This window comes from Xiphophorus hellerii, chromosome 6, assembly GCF_003331165.1.
Source record: "Xiphophorus hellerii strain 12219 chromosome 6, Xiphophorus_hellerii-4.1, whole genome shotgun sequence".
Taxonomy (NCBI): domain Eukaryota; kingdom Metazoa; phylum Chordata; class Actinopteri; order Cyprinodontiformes; family Poeciliidae; genus Xiphophorus; species Xiphophorus hellerii.
In genome coordinates this window covers 14,174,812-14,194,345 of record NC_045677.1, presented here as the reverse complement: position 1 = coordinate 14,194,345, position 19,534 = coordinate 14,174,812, and the positions used below count along the sequence as shown (strand labels likewise).

The window sequence follows — 19,534 nt, the reverse complement described above, 5'->3', positions numbered from 1 at the left end:
AGCCTCTGTTGCTCTTATTTGAACTGATATCATCATGCTTCTTTCTATCTGCTGTCAATCTCTCACCTTAAACTCAGTCATTTTTTTCTTTTTTCATGAATGTTTTTTTTCCTGTTCTTGTATCACTCATATCTCCCAGTCCGCCTGTCAACCTGTCTGCCTATCTGCCACTGGCAGCTCAAGATCACTTCTGTTAAACTTCAGCATCCTGTTGTGCACTGCAGCTGTCAAGTACCTTGTTGTCATGGAAACTATGCAGAGTTGAGCAGGTGTCCCATTGACATTTAGAGAGTTGAAGAGTGCACCTTGCATCCAGACCAAGTGACAGAGCTTTGCAGAGTTGTATGGCTATTTCAGATAAGGACATAGGATCAAACCTGCATGTTGCAACCATGCAGGTTTTAAGCAAAACTACAGTTACATGCTTACATAATAATAAGGCTTGCCAATATCAAAAATAATAATTAAATGCTTATCGAAATAGTACTTCTGCTACTGTTGATAGTACTTACTAAAATCAAACAAGTTGATTTGTATTGTTTGTGTTGGACTGCTTACTTTTGACATTTCCCACATAACAGATCAAAGGGATTTTGTTCTGAATTAGATCCTCATTCAACAGAATTAGTTAATACCATTACATTCTCATAATGTAACCAAGGAGCTTTGAGACAAGCTTCCTTGTTTTTACTGTCACTGTTCAGCTCATGTCCTGAGTTTCACTTTAGAACTGCAAGTGTACTGTAGTTATTTGACAGTTTAACTAAATCTTAGAATATGGTGTAATTTCCATAGTGTCTTTCACTTCTACATTATTTAAGGACATTGGATGTTTTTAAATTGTTGAAAGACTGGATAATGTTCTCTGAACAATTTGTTTCCAACAGGCATATACTGACCAGGATTTTTGTGTAAATGGAATACACATTCAGCTAAGCTTTCACCAAGATGTACCTGTAAAGTTCTATTTTTGTAAAACTAAGTTGAGTTGAGTGAACTAAGGCACATTAACTGGCCTAAAGGTAAATGGTACAATTAGTCAACTCCAAACAACACAAATATTGTGAAACAACTAAATAATAGCTATTCAAACAAATCATGTTTGAATAGCCCAGTGTTTTGTTTTTTCACAGTCTGTGCAGTACAAATTTGTCAGATCCATCTTCATGCAATAGATTGGGCAGTATTCCCAATATACTTGAACACACCTACATACTCAGTGGCTTTAAACTGCATTCGTAAAAAACACACTGCATCCTATCAGTATTTCATGGTTTACATTAGTGAATGTCTCCAACATAATTCACTCACCAATGGTTTTTTTGGATCCGACCCGTCTCTTCTTCATTTACCTCAGACAGGGGTGGATCTAGAGAATTATCTATGGGGTGGCAAGAGGCAAGGATTTTTGAGTTCCGAGGAGTTCAGTTTTTGTCGCTTGTTTAACTTTTAATAATTGCAGCGGCTGCAGTGTGTCACAATAAAGGTGCAATAAAGCTGATAAACAGGTGAAGAACAAAACTAGACAAAACCACCTCTATTCTGCTTTTTCTCGCTCTCTGTGTCGGCATTACCCTACACGCGGACCCGTTACCATGGCAACCAGCAGACAACAACTCAATGAGCAGATTATGTTCAACCCTATCAGGGGAATCAATACCAAAAGCAAATATTTCCCATACAAAAAAGTATGCACATGGCTACTTAGCAGTAGGTGTCAGGTTATATTGTGTTGCTTTCAATGTTGTCTGAAAAAAAGAGATTTTTGCGCTTAATGTCCGATTTGCCATAACTATTTATTGAATTCATTGTTGCCAGCTGGGGTGGCAACAGGGGTGGCAAAGCTCTCAGATCCGCCCCTGACCTAGATATTTTGCTTCCTTCAGAGTTTCTACAGAACAGGACAGACTCAAAGCGTATCAATAAAATATCCTCCATATCATTTCACCATCAGCAGCCTGAAACATTGAAGCAAGGCAGAATGGACCACACTTTCACATGACTTGTGCCAAATTTTCTTTTCATCATCTTAATGTTCAGCTGAACTGAAGACTTATCATAATGGGCAACATTTCCCACACTGTTATTGTCCTACATTGTTGGGACAATAACAGTGCTTTAAGGAGTTTTCTTTTTTATGTGTACAACAAATTGTGTCAGCTGTGGTTGTTTTAAAGTGCTCTTATGAATAGAGATGGAATGGACTGATTCAGCATTTGAGCAAGCAGAAGAATAGGTGTACTTAGTAAAGAGACTGGTCAATGCATAAAACAGATGGCATAGTAGGAGTTCAATTAATTACGACATCTTTCTTGATTAAGCACAAACAATCTAGTATTTATAAGGACCATACCAGCAATTGCTAGAAGTTCTGTTATTTTAGCAATAAACTCCTCTTGCCTTATTTGAATTTTGGTCATTTCTGAGGAGTAATGCATAGGATTAACTGAAATGCAGGCCTGACTAAACAATATCAAAACTGACAAAAACATAATTGCAGGGGAAAATGACATTAAAAAAGAACATTTTAATCTCCTGTAATAGTTTATTATTTTATTTTGAAACCCCTCATTAGTAATTATACAAAGATTTCTTCCTGCTTGAGTGGGAGAAAAAAATAACTCTACACAATAGACTGCAAATTTGTTGTACTTGAACATAAGGTTTGTATTTTCTGCTTGTTCTTTTGTGGTTTTGTATAATCATTGGTCCCATTTGTCTTGTTTTTGGCCCAGTAATGGTCTTACATCTATACAGCGTGTACCCCACCTCTCATTTGATGACAGATGGGATAGGCAGGTTTGCAAGTTGAATGATGGCAACATGTTTTCACAGGTTGTGTTTACTTTCAAGGCCAGTTTATCTAGGATTTTTTCTTTAATTTTAACGTTTCAGTGCACAGTTTGTTCCCTCAGCTGATTGCAGCTGCTCGAATGACTGAGTATCAATGCTGTGTCCTTGAACTGTAATTCCAAGTTCCACAATACAACATAAAGTTTATAAAATGCTCTGAACTGAACTGTCATTGAAAAAAACTTGAAAGGACAGAGGAAGAAAAGCGAGAAGAGATGATTTTTTGCTGTGCTCTCTAAGTTTGTTATATAAACAAGAAATCTCCTGCTGAGATATCACATATTTTTACCTCAAATTTATCAATATAATTATTTTGCATATGCACAGAGAAAAGCTTGAGTGCAGTTTTAAACATAAAAAGACAGACAGTACAAGTGTCAGTTTCTCACAGTCATGTGATGTGCTTGACAGCTTTATGTGGTGAATGCAAACACCACTGCAAATCCGCAAAGTTTCATGAAACTATAATCTAGAAATGACATCCTAACAAAAAAAAACATGTGCACACAAATGTCAAACCTAATGTTACATTGTTCTATAAAAGGATCTACTTACTAAGTCAGATCAGAATCCACCCATGTTTATCTCCCCTGACTATCTTCTTCATTTCACTATCTTCTCTGCCTGTAAATACTGCTAAAGTGGACAATAAATGTTGTGTAATGCTCGTTTGATTAATAGCATTAAGTCCAGCTGTTTATGGGTGTGGATTCTTTAAGAATGCTCATTTCGTTCTCATGAGGTCAGAACATTTGTGAAAGTGTAAAACCATTTCTTTTCTAAATAGAATGTGACACACAGACTCACAGATTAACATCAACATGTACAAACCCAGACAGTATCATTAAAAAAAAAATAGCGGAAGTTGGGATAACTGAAAAGTCGGAGCACTGCTTTAAAGATTTTTTTTTTTTTAAATACAGAGCATAAAATTAAAATTGAGAGAAATATGTTGGGTGATTTATTAGGCTGACTACCGCTTTGCTGTCCTACTTAACAAACAGCTCAGTGAGATACCACACTTGAGAAGCTTCCTTTGAGATCAATCATCTTAACAATTAAATATACTTCATTGTGTTTCTGTTCTATTTCCAGTGCTATTTAGCAAAAACAATACTATATTTTCTGTCTTCAACATTGAATGGATTTTTATGTCTTAGTCTAAAGGGGTTTGAGCTGTAAAGCATTACTGGAGCCCAGGGATGAAGAAAGAGCCTGGAGTTAGCTGGCAGCATGTCACAGGGAGGGGACAAATTCTTTCCACTTGAAAAAGATGATGAACTTGGTCTTCACAGGAGCTCTGCTTCTTTTTTGCTGCTGCTGTGGCAACAATACAGTAACATGTCTGGCTACACAGTCCTGTGTTTTCGCCTGGCAACCAAACTTTATGAAGCCAGACTGTAATTTGATCATAACATTTTTTTACAACTGTAATTTAATGCAAAGCTTCTAAATATCCCACCAGATGTGACTTTTTTGCCTCATGTTTGGGTTACCAACTGATCATTAAAAAAGGAAGTCTGCAGTGACGCAGGGGTAAAGAGCATGATCCATGTGCTTTACCATGAGGCCGTCTAGAGGACCCATAGAGGACTGAGGCCTCTACGCGGTCATCACAGGTTTGAGTCCCAGCCTGTTGACCTTTGCCACATATCCTCCCCCTTTCTCACAACCTACTTCCATGTTGACACACTGTCAAATAAAGCCCACTAGAGTCAAAGAATCCTTAAAAAATGATTGAATTAGTCAAAAGTAAGTCTTGACACGTAGAAAACCTAAATCTTGCTAGTGATGGTGGCACATAGTTATGAAAATCTAATTTGCTTGTCAAGAATTTGATTATTTTGAGTTGAACTGGCCCTAAATTATCACAAGGTATTTTAAATTTCACAATACCAATTGTTACCTCATTGCCAACATCTCATGTGTTGCTGTGGGACAAACATTCAGAAGCAGCAGCAGCCACCTCTAATTAAAACGTTAGTTGTGTTAACCCTAAAGCAATAATGTTGACCATTGACTCAAGGGAAGCTAAGTGTGCTAAGCAATTACCAAGTTAGAAAGAGCACTAAAGAGAAAAAAATGGCTTTGCTTAAGAATAACAAAAGCTGCAAGCTTTAAAACAAATATTTTCCAATGCCATCATGTCAGCTGGTCACCCGCCTTGCTCTGATAGAGATCTAGACTTTGGAGGTTGCTGGTCATTTTGCCCCTTTGCCACTCAGTATGCTTGCAGTTTTAATTGTTTCAGACTCATCTTTTTTGGAAAGAAACCATTTTCCACAGTACTTTGTACATACCTTGGGGAGATTTCATTAAGGTGCTGAAAGTGAGATTGATCCTTATCAAACTCCAACAGATACCAGGATGCCTATACATGCTACAGTAAAATTCCTCATTTCCATAGCAGTCTTGGCTGCTATGACACATACGACATTTGGAATTGTTGGCAGCTTTTAGAAAATATCTAAGTTAAGGTAAATTCACAACCACATTGTTTCATATCTTGAAGCTTGGGCTGTCAATGATAATGCGCTAGAGCATCCAATTAATCTAAAAATATTAATGGACTAATATTATAATGCAGATTAATCAACCTACCTATTTTTACCTGTGCACATACTCTCCTGGCATGTGCACATCTACATGTACGAGATTGAAATTTCACATGCATGAATGACGCCTGTTGCTTGGATGGATGAGATACTGACAGACTATATTACCTGTCAGGTAATTGTTTGCATTTTATTGGCTGGAATGTGACAGAAGGAGCGACTTTCCCAGGACACCATTCCTGCCCCAAGGTTTGTTGCCTAGATCTAAATGTAGGTCTGTAATTTGGAGATGAAAGTTTAAAAGTTCACCCAAAAAGTTACATAATTTTTAAGGTAATTTATGAGAAAGTAGTTTAAGAAATTCAAAAGTTTTGAATCTGTGCAGGAATAAAATACATATTTTCATAATTATTGTGAGGGGTTTTAGGCCTTTGTTGCTTCTATTGTTTCAATGAATCTCCAAAGAGGGAATTTGTTTTAAAGGTCTAATAGATCCAGTTTATTGGCAGTAGAAAAGTAGGTCACTTTTTTTCTTTTGGTGGCAACTGAAATATTGAAATTACATGCATTGTGAAGGTTGCTCTCATTAATCCAGCATGTGGGCTGATTATTACCATTATAATGGACATTCCTGGCAAATGACCTCAAGTGGTGCCTTGTCAGAGCCGCTTTTTAAACCATTTAAATAGTTTCCCTTGGAGGACAAGTGAAACTCAGTTTGATGCGTGAAATATTTCATAAGTCCAGGAATGCAGAAGCAGTCTCATATTTTTTCACAATTTTTGTCATCAAAGCAGTTGTTGAAACATGCTCAGAAAAAAATGCAACTACTGCTCCAACTGTTGTCTATCATTCACCGACCATAAGTCCAAGTTTATTATAATACACGTACATTATAAATACATGTAATATGCTTCAGCGAGTGTCTGAAAGGTGCAGAGTGTGACAGTCTTAACAAAACAGTTCAGTTGAATGAGTCACAAGTGTTATATAAAGTCACAGCCAATAAGATGTCACTAGCAGTTAGTAACACAATCAGCTTGTGCTAGCATGTCGAGAAGGGGTGTGTTGCTCTGCTATTGTTTAAAATTTGGCTATGCATTTCAAGAATGCTCATCTCTAGTTTCATTTAGAGTATTTTTTATGGTCTGATTTTGGGACATTTCTATTTTCTTAGATTTATCTTGCACTGAAAATATAAACCAATTTGCTTATATTAAAATAAATATTATTTTCCTTTAATGAATCTGTGATGAATCAGTAATATATATACTGTATATATATATATATTAGGAACTTTCTGGATACACCAAAAAACAGAACACAGTTAAATTCATGGTGGCTGATAAATATGGTTTGACATTATTTAAGCTATTTAATGGCATGGGCCATGGGAAGATGGAGATGCTGTAGCCTTAATGTACGTATTCAGCAGCTCAGCGTTTGATACTACATTATTATCTTTTAGGAGATGCATCTGTCATATCCTATAGGAAACACATTTATTGATGGAATTAAAATAATTTCAGATCTAATGGGCTCTGTGCACCTGCAGCGCTGACGTCACAACGTCACAACATGAGCAAATGCGGCTCTCTTTTTTCCGCTTTGAGTTACCATGACAGCTAGAAAAGACAAAGTCGTATTTCAGACGCAAATAAAAATACTATGCACTTTGTTGTCTTCCTGATATAATGGGCTTTTAAATTTTCATGGATTTTCAAACGGTCCTGAATTAAGAAGACGGTGGCTTGTAAATATTTGTCGCTACCAGTTAAAGCTAACGCCGCACAGCAAAGTTTGCAGCCTTCACTTCACTCCGGATCAACTTCTTCAGTCTAAAGAAGAAGGTAAAGGAGCTTCCTGTGTTATTTCCATGGAATCACTTCTGTATTCAGCCTGAAAGCGCGAGTTTGTGGGAACAAGAGCTACTGATCTGCCTGTACACACTGCTGTAAACACCATCCTGCTTCACAAGAAGAATGCAAAACTAATAAAGCGAAATAACACGGAGACCTTAAGGAACACGGCCATATTTTTCTAAAAGCAACAACTGAACCTGAACCGTCAGCTGAACTAGAACTCCGACACCAGAGCTGCTCTACTGTTAAGCTAAGTTGTTGCCTGAACCGTAAAATCCCCCGTTATTTGGTCTCTGACACTAACGACAATAAACACACGTAATATACTTGAACATAAGGTAAAAACATTGTCCGTTAGAATGGATGAAAGATGTTTAGATACTTAAATGACACATTTTTACAAGAAAAATGTCAGAGAATATTGCCTACTAGCATAAGCTAAAGCTAATGTTAGCCACAAAGTTTAAAGAAAGTAAAACTCACCTTCGTATCTGTGAACGTATAACGAGGCGAACATCTTAAAACCTTTCTCCAGCTTACTTGTTGGGGCTTCGGATCGATGCAAACACCCAGTGGAAAGTGCCATTTTCAATAGATCTGAAACCATCGAGCCGCTTTTTCCCGAACGCGGAAGCTGAGGTGAAAAGAGCCCATTCTGCCAGAGATATGAATAAAACAGACTATTACAGGCTACTAAAAGAGACTATTTTTATGGTAAATTTTTTGATAGCCATTTTTCTCTTCTGTTCCCTGCAGATTGTTTTTAATATTGTCTTTTTCTCAGTTTCATCACCAATGACCTTAATAAAGAGTTGTATTTTATACCACCAGTAGAGAATCAAATGACATTAATAAAAGATTATTTTTTACCATCTTTTATCAAAAGCATATTTTTCCATTTTAGAGTAGGAGTTCGTGGGCTGCACAGTGGTGCAGTTGGTAGCACTGTTGCCTTGCAGCAAGAAGGTCCTGGGTTCGATTCCCGGGGTCTTTCTGCATGGAGTTTGCATGTTCTCCCTGTGCATGCGTGGGTTCTCTCTGGGTAGTCCGGCTTAGGTAAATTGTTAGGTAAATTGGTCTCTCTAAATTCTCCCTAGGTGTGAGTGTGTGTGGGGATGTGTGTGTGCATGGTTGTTTGTCCTGTCTGTCTCTGTGTTGCCCTGCGACAGACTGGCGACCTGTCCAGGGTGTACCCCTCCTCTCACCCGGAACGTTGGCTGGAGATAGGCACCAGCACCTCCCAACCCCACTAGGGACAAGGATGTAAGAAAATGGATGGATGGATGGAGTAGAAGTCCTTGTTTGCAGACTTGCATATTGTTAGACTACCCAGTGAAATTCAAACTAGATTTACATATAAATGTGTTTGCCTCTTTTAGACACAGACCTGGTCAAAGTTTTAAGACCAGTTGAAAAATGGCCGTGATTTACATTTTGCACTTTTGGATCATAAGAAGGTTCTAAATAGAACTTCAAAATGCAAAAACAAAAAATGTGAGCGAGACCAAAAACTCAGAGCAACCATTTTACAACAAATAACCATTAAACTGTAATGTTAGAAGCCATGCGGACATCAAGGTATTTTTTTTTCTCTTCAGAGAATAAAACTCTCTTTCACCTTTCAATGTCCCATGTTTGGTGCTCTCGTGCAAACTCTGAACGGGCAATGTTATGTCACTGAAGGAGTTGAGGCCTTTGAAGAGGAAGTGTTTTTTTTTCTTAAAACTCTTCTCTTGCAGATGTTATCTGATGGTTATGCCATTGCAATTGGCGTTAGTGACAAGCTTAATTTGGGTGTGTATCTCGACAGACAGCAAATTGGACCCTACGGCTCATGGCCAGTGACATATTTTGGGGTCTGCCACTTGACCTTTCCATAACCCTCAGGATCTTTTAAGAAGTTTAAAATGACTGTCTACTGTGTCCAACCTCAGCACCAATGGCACACTGCAAGAGGCCCTGGTTATACAACTCAACAATCCAACTGTGTTCAAAGACAGAAAATTTTCTTGCTGTTCCCAGTAATGGGTCATGACATTGTGGATACCTGAGAGAAAATAACACCGAGTCCACATTTTTGCAAAGATTTGGTCTTTTGAATGATGTGATCTTAAACTTTTGATCAGATGATGAACAGCCTATTTCAATTTAATGGTGGTTTGCAATAAATTGCTCCCTCACATTTCTTCCTTTTATATTGTGAAGCTATAACTTAGAATCTTCTTTAGTTTCAAAAGTGCAAAATGTGAATTCTTTCCATTTTTCAACTGGTCTTAAAATATGTGATAAGCAGTGCATATTCTGAAGGCGACTAATTTTTGCTTCCAGTACAAGCTTTTTGTGGATACTTGCAGCAGTTTATCCTTGGAAGCTCTAAAACCCCATCATCCTCTGACTAAAGAATGTTTCTAAGAAGAAAGAGGGGGGAATTAGTTAGCATGCTATAAGCAGGACTAGAAAACTATTTCATCAAGTCTTTTGAAAATATCTCAATTCTTCTGAGATGCCAGAGTAATGAAAGGTTGGAATTCCTTTTTTCAAACATTTTTCTCCTGGATGCATATCATCTTACATAACTGGAAGCACCTGTCAAACAGCATAGTCACAGTATAACATTTTCTCTTTCCAATGGATCCACTTTCATTTTTTTTTTTTTACAATTTACTTTCATGTCAAACATTGTATTATTTGTAGGACAGTCTTAATTTGACAGACAAACTGGGAGCAATTTTTCAGTTAACTATTAAAATAATGTTCTGTCATGTTAATGAGGTACTGAGTATGTAAATTATTTTCTAAATTTGTATGAAAATGGAAATAAGTGTTAAACATATTGTAATTTTTTAGAAATTTTTTCAGTTGTTTTAGATATAAACAGCGTCTTTATCACAAGTCAAGATAGGTTATAGATTTCACCATCATTATTCTGTGGATGAGATTAAGTTGTTTTCCATCTTTCTTATAGGGATGTTTTCTCACTACATATCATTTATCGGGTGTTCAAATATTTTGATTGGTTTTGTTACATTTTCCCATGCCTTTTATTTAAACTTAAATTGGCTGTCTAACATTAGAAACATACACACAAGGTCTGCTGTTAATAACAGGCTATGATATCAATCATTGTTATTTCATTTTGAACACAGAATGTCAGTTTACAATTTCTAAGGAGTCAAAATATGCTCAAAATACCAACCCTTAAACAAAACCTGTACAAATAAAACTATAATACATCATTTCTGAGCATTTCATGTGACTAACTGTTGCAAAGCTGAAAACTGAGATGACCCCCTGGGAATCCTTTTCATTTGTTTTAGGTGTAAAGGATCTGTCTTGCTACATTGTTTTTAAGGCCCTATATCATATCGGTATATCTAACTCATCAGCACTGAGCTTATGCCATAGCTGTACAGTTGCACTATAGCACATTGCATTGAGGTACAATGTCAGAAACTTATCTTTGTGACACAGTAATTTGCAGTTTTGTACTTTATTACATACTGTTGAAAAATGCAATACTCAGTCAACAAATCAGTGATGAAGAAAATTAAAATGTACATTTTTAAAAGTCAAGCTGCAACAGGTTTTCCTTCAATTTCATAGTTTTTTACTTCATTTTATAGCTTGGTCTCTTGGTTTTGATCAAATACTGTATTGCATTATACTTGCTGATCTTGTTCCACAATTGTACTTTGCATAACTTCCTAAATACTACTTTAGTACGAACCACTGTATAGTCCCCTGAAAGGTTTTCTTGTAGGCAATTTAACAGGTCACCATTAGAGCAGGTGCGTAAGTCTGGTGTCAAAGATATTTGTCATCCCTCAACACTAATTACTCTTTACATTCATTACATTCATCTATCGACATGTTTTTAGTTGATATGTCTTCTGTTTGAATCTCTGTTATATGCACCAATAATAGTGCATATGAACAGAGATGAGTACAACATAGTATCAAAAAAGGTGTTTGTGATTTCATACAGTATATTCAATATGTTGGATTCATTATATTTTTTGCCCCTATCCCTCAGATAGAACATATCCCCTTATAAAATATGGAATGATATGACAAAAAACACAAATATGATGCATGCAGAAAAAACACTTTTTACTATTTTTGTTTGAGTAAATGTTTTTCTAGAAACATGCTTGGAAATAAATGGAACACATAATCCTACCACCTAGGGCCTTTTGCTATTGTGCACCACCCATGTTGATCTACCCCAGGGTATTTTGAGCTCTAGCCAACATTTACAAGACTTAATACGTCGAGGCAGAGTAGGTCATGATTCATCTTGAAATGTTTCACAAGAAAACTAACGAAGCATAATTCTTTCCTTTCTGACACGCACCGTGCTAAACTTAAAGTATAATACAAATTCCAATTCCAAAATATTATTTATTGTATGACTTGAGGTTGTTAATGAGGTTGACAACACCCATTTTACTGTCTCTTCCCTGTTGTTCACTTTCTTATTACTCTCGTCCTCACTATAAGAAAATTAAGTTTTGCCTGTCTTGTCTCTTCACACTCAGTCTATCAAATTTTCTAAACCATTTCACTATTTTAATCTGCTTAAAAAAATCTATTTTGTCCTTGTTAATTATGCCTGCTTTATATTGATGATATTGATATTGTAATTGATTTAACCCTCCTGTTATGTTCGTTTCTAGGGTACAGCAAAAATGTTCGTGGGTCAATTTGACCCAGGGAGCGTTTAATCATGCAATAGTGTCAGAAACCAAAAAATTCCTCCAAAACATTTTTGTATCTGATTATTAACTCCAATACTAACCATTTCAATCAATATTTGTGCAATGATGTTTTATTATTTCTCAGAAATTAAGGATCAATGACGACAACCTGCTCATTTACTCATTTGGACATAAAAAATGGAATTTAGATTTTTAATGTCCAATGAAAAAAACCTAGACACAAAAAAACAATAATTTCCTTGAAGTTGACCTTTGGTAAATTATTTTATATTATACTTTTTTTTTTTACCAAAGGGTGATCTTTATAATTGAACTTGAGACACACATACTGTTCTGGGTCAAATTGACCCGCTGATTAAAATCAAGATAAATGAGTCATGCAGAGAGTATTTATGTTTTTCTCCACTTCTGCTGATTGTCCACTCAGTGTGGGTGGAGTTTGTCCACAGGAACAGAAAAGATTCCCGTCAAAGGTTGTGTGAACACCTGCTTTCTCGCAGTTTCCTAGTGAAGTAAAGAGAATAGTGAGAAAGTGGGCTTGTGTGTGTGTGGTTGCGTGTGTTGGGGTGTGAGTGTGTGTGTGGTGAAATATGGTTCATAACTGCAAGGAAACATATAGAATTGGACATTATAAAATCTTTTTTTGCACTTTAACCTGACTGCCGGGTCAAATTGACCCGAACAGTATCGATGTAAAAAGTAGACCTAGGGTTTGGTACAAATGTGTAAAATGAATAAATTTTCAACTTATGTCTAGAGTGCACCTATTAAGACAAATAGAAAACGTTTCATGCAAAAAAAATGCTTCTATTTATTTTTTTTTAATTTGTAAATTTTAAAACGGGTCAATTTGACCCGGAACATAACAGGAGGGTTAAAAACATTAGATTTGTTCTTTTAAATATTTGCACAATATCGATTAAGTATTTGAATCATCATATCATAGCAAACTATTTACTCACTCACTCTATGAATAGTGTTGCAACTTTTTTCAGTTTTTATGAAAAACTATGTTTTTCTTTATAGTCTCAAAATGGTACTCTAGTGTAGGCTAATACTCTATTATCTGTTTCCATAGGAAACCCAGGAGAAGTTCCCAAATCTTAATGAAATTGAGGTCTGGGAAGAACTAGGCAGTGGGGAAGAGCAAGGAAGCACCGCAGACTGTGATGATGAAGATGGTTGCCAAAGCTCAGGAGATGGTGACGAACAAAACTGTAAGTCACACATTAACCTGGGCGTATTCCACCTCTACGACCACATACCAACAAGAATTCCCCAATTTTTATATTCCACATTATATCCAGAGTCTATGTGTAGTTAAGATTTAAATTGCCACTGTCATGCTTGACTTTTTTCAACCTTCTTTTCCTGATATTATACAACAAATCAAGACTTTACTTTGAAAAGAGTCAGCCCAGATACCTCTCAGAGCACCGACACAAACATGCTTATAGTGAAGACAATGTGCGGTCATATGCTAAATTTGAGAATATTCACTCAGTCTCCTAAAGATTTCATACTTCGTGGACACTGGGGAGACACTGAGATCAAGTCATTAACATCAAGAGATCTGTAATTAAAACTAAATGCTTCGGTTGTAGTATATTCACAGTTTACTTGTACTTATTGTATCCATGCAATAGAATAGATACAATTCTGTTGTATCCATCCATAGATGTATCTATCCATAGGTCTATTGTATCCATAGATAAGTACATCTATGGATACAATAGCAAACAAGATGTTTTGTTATGAACAGCTAAACCTTCTTCTGATGTTGATCAATTTGACTGCTGTTACAGTTAATCCTAAATAAGCCCCACTAAATCCAAGTGTAAAGTTATAAATCTGATAAAAATGTTTTGTTTTGTTTTTCTTGAGTATCAACTTTTCTTTGCTTTGGAATGTAGTTTTTTTTTTCTTTTCTTGTTCTTTCATTTCTGAAAGACGGATAAAAAAGTTACCTACTGACATTTGCGTACACTTTTCCAGGTGAGATACACACTATGCATTGTACTGTAACAAATGAATTACTGCATTAGTGTGAAGTGGCCTTACAGAGATTAGCCTGGGTTACTGCTAAAGTGTAATGGAACCCCAGGTTATAAATTCAATTTTACAAAATTTGGAAAATATTTCTAAAATTGCTACACCATAAAGTCAGTTAGAAGAAACCCACATTTCCACATGTTTGTTCTTTTTTTAGGAGGGGAAGGGGGTGCACAATATGAAGCATGTGGATCCAATGCAGTACTTATAATAGGTACTGTATATATGTTGAAACATGGTAGAGCACTGGCTATTATGGCCATTTACTGGATATTAATTTCACTCAATTTAAGAGTGACGACCCTCGGGACAAAAGTGGCCTTTCTTCTCTGGGTCTTGAAGCCTGGACAGCAGAGCCTGTGTCCAGATGGGATCCAGAAAAAATGAACAGCATCTAAAAGACTTAAGACTAGTGGATCTGGAGGATGAGGGTCTGTTTTTATAAAGCATGCAATGATCTCAGTGAAAGGGTTTTAGTCAAAAAGCAACACTGTTACTAGTGTTTCAAACTAAAATATTTTGGATGTACGAAGTAAGTAGATGTTAGCTTTTAATATTAGAAATCATGTCAGAAAATATTACTTGGTTAGGTTGTAAGATACATACTGTGGGGATTCTGGCTGTGGTAGAGGTCCAGGTTATAAGGAGGATTAACCATTCTGTGTTGTATTAAACAAATGACTTCATTAAAAGTTAATGAACAGCTCTAATCAGCAGAGAACAGACTCAATTTATCACCCATCACTCAGAAAGGGTGGAACTGCTCCTTGCTAAATCTAATGTCTCCACACGCGTAACCTGAATGTGTTCTCCTCTGTGTAAGACAAATCTATACTGCAGCTTCCAGGCGTGATATCTACAATAACTAAATCCAGCTTATGTCTTGGATCCAGCAGTTTACAGTTTGGAAACATTGCAGATTTCCTTAGAGAAAAGTTTAATAATTTCTAGATTTGTTAAGGAGGCCGGCAGTAGCTTACTCTGCCATAGAGTGAATAAGACATTCAACCCACAGAACATGCAGGACAAGTTTAAGAAAACAGATATAATTATAATTAAACTCAAGAGTTAGAATAACAAATCTCTGTGAACATGGCCTACTGTTTTTGTTTCTTGAAGAAAGTGCGCTCTCACTGTATTACTGAATTGCATGTTTGATCTTGGCTGAGATCTTACTCATCTTGCCAAGGGACATGCTGGTCTACTTTCTGTGCCAGTTAAACAAGGTCTAGTCATGTACAAACTGCCATTGCAACAATCATGTACAAAGGGGATAAATCAGCATATCTTTAATGAACCATATTATCCCTCTTCTCTGGGGCTATGACTGCCTCTTCTGTACTACATTTTCTGGCGTGACCGAGGCTTATTAACCGCATTAGCCGTGGGATCATTTATGAAGCTTCTTCCAAAGGGCCTATTCATTAGCTCACAAACACATTAATCTCCAAAATACTTTTCTTTATACTTTAGACCACTATCTTTCTATTAGGAAAAGGGATACTTCAAATCTCGACAGATCAAGACTTTTTTCTGCCTTTTCTGATAGGGCCAACAGTGTGGTCTGGGGTTCTAGTAGTTAATTATTCATTTTTTTCCTCCAGTTTTCTTCGGCAAGTTTGCAAAAAAGACAGCCAGAATTTCCCAGAGATCCCAGGCAATATACAAATATGTCCCCATCCACAGGGGAACGTTTTTTTTCTAAATGGGGAAGGTTTTTTTTCACATGGAAACAACTTTTTTGGGGCCCAGAGTATTTTTTTTAGTGTGAAAATTTGCAGTAAAAATGTTTCTTTTGTGAAAATGCTGATGTGTTTGTTCAGTTTCTAACCTGACCTATAGTCCCAAATGCTCCATATGCTTCATAACTACAGAGCACAATGGCAGATAATATGCTTGTGGTGATTCTGCAGCACATACAAAAAGCTCTACAAAAGCCCCAGAATCACAATGTCTGTTAAAATGCAAAACTTGAATAGAAAGACATATTATCAAAATTTTGAACAAGAAAATATTATTCTTGCTGTAAATTTTTTAAATTAAGCATACTTTACAGAAATGTTGGCTTGCCTACACTTTAACCTGTGTTTTCCTCAGGCATTGCATTTGCACAAATCCTGCTCTTAGTTATTCAGACATATGCTCCCTTCGATAGACTTCCTCCAGATGGTGTATTGCCTAAATGCTACAGATAAGCAGAATGGCAAACAACCAGAGATAACAGACCAATTAGGTATTTCAGAAACTAAAATTTTGTCCTACCCAAGATACATTTACCTATCTGAATAAACATTTCATAAGTTGTATGTCAATACTAGGGTTTGTGTGGGGTTTAAGAAGTCTTTTGAACAAGTATGTAGATGGCAAAGCTGGTTATACATCACATAAGAGGAAAGGAGGTAAACAGGGGACTGAGCTTAAGATTTATGCTCTGCATTATTATATGAATCAGTCAGCCTTGAAAACACAAATCTCCTTTGATAACTAGCAACACCTGCCAAGACAGTCTGCCTGTGACGAAATTGAGAAGCAAAAAAATGCACATATTAGTGGAAGGTGGAACATCTGAAGAGCAACAAAGGAAAATATATGCTTTCTAGTAATTAATTAGTTTCTGTTTCAACCTCTCACTAATACACACGTGAATTCATATACATTTATACTTAATACTGTCTGAAAACAATTTAACAATGTATTTGATACAAAGTATTCATTCCATATTTTGACATTTTACAGCCAGAAATGTTGCTAAACTACTTGTACAGTATTGTTGAAAGGTACTTAACACAAAATAAAGCATAATGAAGTCGAAGGAAAATATATGGGTTTCTTTTTCCCACTATGGCATGAATTCAGGAATTCAGCTTTACTCAGAGGCCCTAAAACAATATCTGTTCAAGCAAATGTATTGTAAAGTTGATTTTACAATACATTTTTGATTTCAGTATAAATACAGCTGTTCTATGAAGGCCTCAGAGGTTTGCTAAACAGAAGCTGCCAAGAGGCCCAAGATAATTCAGGAGGAGCTCCAGAGATAAAGCACTCATGTGGGAGAATCTGATGAGAGCTCTTAGTCACATGTCAGCCACAAGTCTGGCCTTTTGAAAAAGTGTTTAAAATACAAAAACCTTGTTAAAAGAAATGCTTTGCAAATCATGTTTGTAATTTAAAGACACAAAAGGGAGGCACCAAACATGGTTCTTCTGCTCAGATGAGACCAAAACGGAAGTTTTATGGCTTAAATGCAAAACACTATGTTTAACAGCAAGCTAAACTTGCATTTCACTAAGGTGAAACATCTGGTGATAACCTCATGCTATGATGATTTCTTTGCATCCCCATAACATTGCAATTTGATGGAAGGATGTAAGATTTAATGGAAGGATGAAAGAAGCTAAATACAGGACTATCATGGGAAAAAAAACTGTTAGCAGCTACAAAAGACTTAAGACAAATTATAAAATCATGCTACTTTCCTCTTTCAAATGAATCAATATATTTTGTTAATCCCAGAGAGAAATTTATTTTGTGATGATCTATCACTTTAAATCCATAATAAATAACAACAAAGTTTGTGGTTATAGTGATACAAAGTGAGGTAGGGTTCAAGAGGTGAATACTTTTGCAAGCCACAGTATTTATTTCATTTTGATTTATTTCATTTTATCAATGTTCACCATTGTGTGTGTAAAGTATACAAATCCCTAAAGGCTGACACAGTTATTGACCAAGTCATGGAACGACTTGGTTCAACTTACACCTCTATCACAAAATAATCACAAGTTCAGAACAGTCTGGTGAAAACAAGAACACATCTGACTTTGGTTTTAGAAAGGTTAGAACAGAAAAAGGAGATTAGGTTGGAAGTACCCAGTGTCACAGCCATAGATGAGGTGGAGATAAAAACATCAGAGACAGTGCAAACAATGCAGAACTAATACCATGTAGCTTTTTGACTTGATGTCACATCAAAATAAGCAATTATGAAATGAAGGTACAGCTAAATGAGACAGAAAAGGATAAAAATTAGAGAACAAAAATTCTGTGTATAAATCAATGACTCAATCTACCGTGAGAGAGGAGGTTTAGGAACATACAATATGGATTTGGTGCTTGAAATCCCTGTTTGGTTGCTTATAACTCTGCTAACCCTGGATCTTCCCCTGCCAAGGTTCCCTCTTGAGACTGCGTGCATAGAAGCTGGCTGACCAGCAGATGTAGTGGCTGAGTCCCAGGTGCGGATATTACTAGTGGGGCTGCCATTTCCCCTATTTTTTTTATGTAGAGCTCACTGGGCTCAGAGAAAGTTCCTCTGGGAAGAGCTATGTTGTGAAAGAGGGAACAAGAGGATCTGCAATTTCTTTGAACTTGCAGGAAGATGGCCTGGTATGCAAATAGATGTGGTGGGAATTCATTACATTTCTAGTCACATTAAAATACTGTCTTCTTATTCATTAGAAGCTATGAAACATATTACATAGTTGTTAGGGTAACACAACTTTAAAACTATTGAAATAGAAATAAATTAGACTTTTATTTTAAAGTTAACCTGTAATTACCAAATCACCACATATATTTAGATGTTTTTATATTTATTTCCTGGTTATATCTGTCTCCTGTCATGCTATTTAAACCCTGATACTGCTTATCTTTTCATGGAATTCTATTTCTTCCATGGCTGATCTGGCCTCTGGTTTTTATTGCACTTTTTTTGGACTATATTAACTTGAAAGGATCCTGAGGCGATGTTCATCAGAGGAGCATAGCCCCCATTAGCAATCATCATCATTTCCTTTTAAAGCAGTATCTGTGGGTTCCTTTATGGCTGAGCTTCCCCAGCACACCAAAACCAAGAATCTCTGGTATAGCAGCAGGCCATAAAACAGAGGCTTGTGGTGTGAGAAACTACCCACGGAAATTGGTGAAAATGATCCATACAATTCAGAACTTTGTCTGACTACACAGAAGTTAAACAGCAGAAGCAGGAGGAATGTCAATGACTCAGTGCTCTGATACAAATTCAAGCATTAACAACAGAACCAGACATAGAACCAATATTCAACCATCTCAAGAAATTTTTATGGTCTTTTGCAGGTTACATGGCAATAAATGGCATCTTAGGGATCCTAAAACATGCTTTCCAGATTCATAAAGGTCTCTATTGAAAATTGCAAATTCAATGCACATAACCTGAAGTTTATTATGTGCATGAAACCCCTGTGCACCATTCTTTTCCCTTGACCCTGGAATTGATTTTGCTGTTATTTTTTTTGTAACGACCAAATGTTTATTGATTTTCAAGAAATATTTTGATCTAGGCTTTAGGAGCTAGGGCAAACTTTCATCTGCTAGAGCACTTAGTCAAGCTTTAATAATTCTGAGGGCCACATTGAGAATTTGATGAGCATATAGTTTATTTGTATAGCATGAGAGACTGATTAGTATGTCTCATGGCTGTGGCTCTCTTTTAATAGATAAACTGGCATTTTTTCAC

The 19,534-nt window shown here is 36.3% G+C and overlaps 1 protein-coding gene across 2 annotated transcripts in view; it reads left to right on the top strand.

Annotated features, from left to right (window-relative positions):
* gpc5c (glypican 5c) overlaps nucleotides 1–19,534 on the top strand; it is a 96,666-nt gene that overhangs the window by 65,069 nt on the left and 12,063 nt on the right. For both annotated transcript variants that reach the window (XM_032566229.1, XM_032566228.1), the window contains one exon: nucleotides 13,067–13,205. In XM_032566229.1, the coding sequence (XP_032422120.1) occupies nucleotides 13,067–13,205 (139 nt within the window). The remainder of the gene's footprint in view (nucleotides 1–13,066; nucleotides 13,206–19,534) is intronic.